The sequence below is a fragment of the Lepeophtheirus salmonis genome, chromosome 9 (assembly GCF_016086655.4).
Source record: "Lepeophtheirus salmonis chromosome 9, UVic_Lsal_1.4, whole genome shotgun sequence".
Taxonomy (NCBI): Eukaryota; Metazoa; Arthropoda; class Copepoda; order Siphonostomatoida; family Caligidae; genus Lepeophtheirus; species Lepeophtheirus salmonis.
Window position 1 is genome coordinate 27,540,161 of NC_052139.2, and position 4,659 is coordinate 27,544,819.

A 4,659-nucleotide genomic window follows, 5' to 3' on the forward strand; every position below is an offset into this window, starting at 1 on the left:
ATTAAAATAGTCAAAAATGACACTATTAATATATCGATCATCCATTGAATATTCAACTATTGCATGATCCTCATTTCAAGTACTGTAAAAACTTCATTTAAATTATTTATTTCATTTTGTCGTTGCAACTGGATGAATTTTTTTATACAAGCTACAACTTGTACAAAACCAAAACTTATCCACAACATATACATATATACGGTAATATTGCGTGTTTCTCCGTCATTCCGCAAATCAAAACACATAGTCAGAATATTTATTTAAAAAACGGAGACTGATACATCCCATAGACATAAAAACAAAGTCGTTCAGAACTCTGACGTATCTAAGGTTATGTTTTATTCTGGTTAGACCAGATTCCTGGGCTCTGGTTCGCAGTTTTTTTTTTTTTTTGGTAATAAGTTGATTTTTTCATTAAACATGATCGATTCCCCGTGGCTCAAAGTTTTTTTAAAGTATGGTTTGTAGACTCGAAAGTGCCCCCAAAAAATTCAAAATTCAAAAATGTAGAACGTAGATAAATTAAATACGAATAAAAAAAAAGAGGGGGAATTAGGAAGAGGTTTAGCGAGTTAGTTTTAGTATGTATTAATAAAATACCTAATTCGAAATAAAATCTGTATAACAGGTACATCCTATTATATATATATAAATATTATATATTTGAGATTATTTTGCAGACCTTGCAAAGAGAAAAAAAAAACATTATATTTTTGGGTATCCACCTTCATTAAAATAGCCAAAAGCCAAATTACAACATCGTATTTTGACACTTACTTTTTACTCTAATAGTGAAATCGTGAAGGACGCCATTTTTTAAACAGTTATTATTATTTAATTCAAATTATTTAAATGGACCAAATATATATTTGGTCTGGTATAGGTATACGTATTAGTAGTATAACTATAGATGAATAACTAGAAAGAAGTGGGGAAATGATTTCAATTTTAAATTTCGTCTAAACAGCTGCGGATATGAAAAAAAAAAAATAAAAAAAAGTAGTGAGGTGCATTATTACAATTTTAACACCAGTCAAATGAAAGGTTTTTGATTGGTTAATTTTGTATTACACCATCATATGAGTCAGTCCATTTTGAGTAAAGCGTGTTCAAGTAGGTACTTCAGGATTGTTCTTGATGTTGACCATCTTAGGGAGCTCCCCTTTTTTCATTGTGACTAAAGAAAATAGTGAACGACTACTCCTTTGTAATTGGTAGAGACTTGATTTTTGTTAGAGGAGGATGGTATTGCTGAATTAATACCCTTTTTAATAGGAGCTGGAACTTTGATATGATTTTGGAGGGAGAATAAATTATTGCTATAAAGAAAAGAACCTTCTACATTTAAAATAGCATTAGGCCTGGAAAAATATTATAATTAAATACTTATATAATAATTTTATTATACATTTGAAAAACAATTTACACCAAAGAAAGGGGATAATTCTTCTTTTAGAGAGATATGTTAACAAACACAAAACATTTGAAATAATGACACCTAGCTCGTAAATTCTCCAAATCATTTCCTTAGTTGGAATTACTGATTATTATATATGAATGAAGTTCTTAGCATGTATGTACACGTAAGACAAGTATCAACTTGTCATGAAAAAAGTTTGATAAATAACCTTTTTGTTAGGGGAAGTCGTCTATGGGAGAATCATTAAAACATCTCGTCGTTTTTATTTGTTTCTTTTTCTATGGTAAAGTTTTATAACATAGCGAAATGTAAAAAGTAGTGGGCGTAGGGGCACTTTTTTTGTGTGAGCTAGGAGCCTTAGATATTACTCAATAACTAACTATACAGCTTCCATTAGTTGAATTAAAAAAGGGAAACTTGAAGAAGAGGGGAAAGTGATGTCATCGGTACTTGTGCCATGAAAAGTGATATCTTGCATGGGAAAAGGATATATCTGCGACCATGTACACCTTCAAGCTAACAAGTGCGTTTCGTTAATTTGTTCTCTGCCTATAGATCAATCATTCGTGCACCTTGTCGTGTCTTTCTGTCTAATTCTTTCTAGGGACGTCCGCAAGGGGTGGCTGAAGATGCTGTTGCCCCCTAAATTAAGTAATTTTTACTTTTAAATAGTAAATTTAATATTTGAATTTTTTTTTTTTTTTCAGAAAGAATAATATTAAAAAAAATTAATTTTTGATTTTTTTTTTTTAATAACGATGGATTTTTGAAATTTTGTCAAAAATGTAATAATTGACATTTAATTTCATAGTTTGTTTTCAAAAAATTTAACATTTGTAATCTAACTTTTGATTTTTTTTGTATGCTAATGTTGATTTTTGAATTTTTTGAGTGAATAGCAGTAGATTTTTGACTTTTTTTTTTCGAAAAAATGTAATATTTGAAAAAAAAAAAAAATTAACATAAATAATTTAATTATTGATTTTTTTTTCTTCTAACAATAATAAGATTAACGACTGATATGCAAGACTGAAGTGGACCGTACCGAGAGGGAACTGTACGGCACTGTAGTTGTCAGTCCTCAATAAAAACAGGCATATAACTATTATAAACGACATATATGACGTAACATGTAGCCTAGCAAATCCATCCAGTTTGATAGAAGGAGGGAAAAAATAATATTAAAAAAAAATTCGTCAAGATGTTTATATTCATAAAAATAGTTATTTATATATGTATATTAACCATATTCAGAGTTGACAAATCCATTCATCCCATCGCGACATCCTGTGGTATTCCCTTTAAAGAAGCCCACACTTCATATACTCCCATTCATTCTCTTCACGAACTTGAGCAAGAATCTTCTGGACTTCCCTTTTCGATCTCTCTTCTTTCCGAACTCTCTCCGCACTCTTTCCACGTGTCTTTCTCACGGATGGACTTGGTGAATGAGAAGAGGAAAGGGTTGGGGATGTGGCAGGACGGAGACCATTGATCATTGAATCACTGTACGACTCAATTTTCAACTCAATGAGCTTCGGAGGAGGCTCCAATACAGGTCCAGAAATAACTGACCTTTCGATTAACTTGACGGTAATATCATCTCGATGCATTGAGGGCTGGATCGGCTCTGGAGATGGTGATGATGGGGATTTGGGAGACTCTGCAGATACTTGAATAACTTCCGGAGGGAGTTTAGTGATGGTCATGGGGTATACTTTTGTTTTAGCGGTCATGAGAGGAGGAGATGTGACCTTTTTGTGGCTTAAGGGAGTTTTTCGCTTACTCATTTTCTTATTTTTCATGGCCTGAAATTTGAAAGAGGAATTTGTTAAGGCTATAAAAGACACACACACACACACACTATCATCTCTACTGACCTTTTGTATTCGATCATCAATTTCTGAGAGCGAAGTATCAGAGCCTGAAGAGAAGCGGCGGGAAGGTGCATCAGAGTCATCTCCACCAGATGATGTTTTAGACTCATTGGAGGAGAGATCTGAGGAATCGTAGTCGTCTTTTTGACTCCCAGCTCCACGGATGGGTGGAACGTTTGGTGAATTTTTAATAAAGTAGAGCTGTGAGCTCATGCCAAGCTCAGAGTTTGGACTAGAATAAACTCTTTAACTCCTAACCACTTCTTTTTTTCCCCTTTCAAAGGCAGGCGGAGAGTGAAGAGCCTGAATAAATCATGAGATCTCCGTTTCTTTTTGAGGAAATATTTATTTTTCTCTAATTAATTATTGATGGCCCTGTTTACTAATGGTTTTCTCTATTCATAAAATAGGACAACCTTAGTCAATACCGAATTTCTACTGATACAATCTTATCAACACCATAATTCACGGCTACTCAATAGAATACACTATGCAAATATGGATTTTATCCGACAGGCATTCTAAGATTAGAATTTTGTTGCATACATATTCGCAAGATGGATCAAATGACGTACGTTACAACAACTTTGAGTGATGAAGGGGTCATCTGGCGGTCCCAACAAATGAAATATTGGCTCTAATATTAAATAGACAATAAATTAAAACATATTAAGAGATATATTAAGCAATGGAGATTTACTTTATTAATCACTTAACCTCTTGTATGGGCAGGTATTACACCCGGCCGTAATGCACTCATGCACTTTGATGAAATAAAAGTTTGGTCCAATTGGTGTGCACGGCTCTGTATATTGACCAGGGGTTCTCATCAGTTTTTGGCGTGTTAACCAAAAAGAGATGAAGAGTGCATCACAGGGGCCAAACTAATGAAACATTGGCTTTAATTTATATTGGACAGTAAATAATAGAAAAATGACAAAAGTGGATCTTGGTAATTTTGCCGCGAACGTTTACACCGCTGTATGACATATTGACCCACTTTTTTTTGTTTTCGTACTATTGGTTCGTATTTTACCATATCCATTTTTTTCTTCTAGTGATCTATAGATGATATTTAAGAGTAAAGACTAATGGTTCAGTTCCAACATACACTATATAAGCCATAAAAAGGTGGCAAATATATCATGTGGCAAAATCCCTCATGGAGACAAAACTACCAGAGGCGAAAATGTTAACAGTATACGTCTTAAAAACTCTAATGACTTTAATTTGCTGTTGAATTCTGAGTTATCTTTTTAAAGTTTTTAAAGACTCTTTGTGGCTATCCTCATAATCTGATTTAAGAGGGCATATGTGAGTTTAGTAGTGAGGGGTTTGTTTTTGACCAAATCCATCTGAGAG

The 4,659-nt window shown here is 33.2% G+C and overlaps 1 protein-coding gene across 2 annotated transcripts; it reads right to left on the bottom strand.

The window, feature by feature from the left end:
* Positions 1-572: 572 nt before the first annotated feature.
* Positions 573-3,530, bottom strand: LOC121124736 (uncharacterized). 2 transcript variants are annotated; one of them, XR_005866395.2, is made up of 3 exons: positions 3,301-3,530; positions 2,666-3,228; positions 573-1,319 (listed from the first exon to the last, which is right to left on the bottom strand). XR_005866395.2 is itself a non-coding variant. In XM_040719923.2 (2 exons), the coding sequence occupies exons 1-2, from the start codon at positions 3,508-3,510 to the stop codon at positions 2,722-2,724; spliced, it is 717 nt and encodes a 238-aa protein (XP_040575857.1). In that variant the 5' UTR covers positions 3,511-3,530; the 3' UTR covers positions 2,613-2,721. The 2 variants fall into 2 exon arrangements, 1 of the variants encoding a protein (XP_040575857.1); XM_040719923.2 differs by lacking the exon at positions 573-1,319 and having other exon boundaries at positions 2,613-3,228.
* Positions 3,531-4,659: the final 1,129 nt, after the last annotated feature.

Excerpts from the sequence above, each read along its gene's own strand:
- LOC121124736 (XM_040719923.2), bottom strand. The coding sequence starts at position 3,510 with ATGAGCTCACAGCTCTACTTTATTAAAAATTCACCAAACGTTCCACCC. Across the intron at positions 3,229-3,300 it reads TTGATGATCGAATACAAAAG|GCCATGAAAAATAAGAAAAT; the intron begins GTCAGTAGAGAT and ends TTCAAATTTCAG.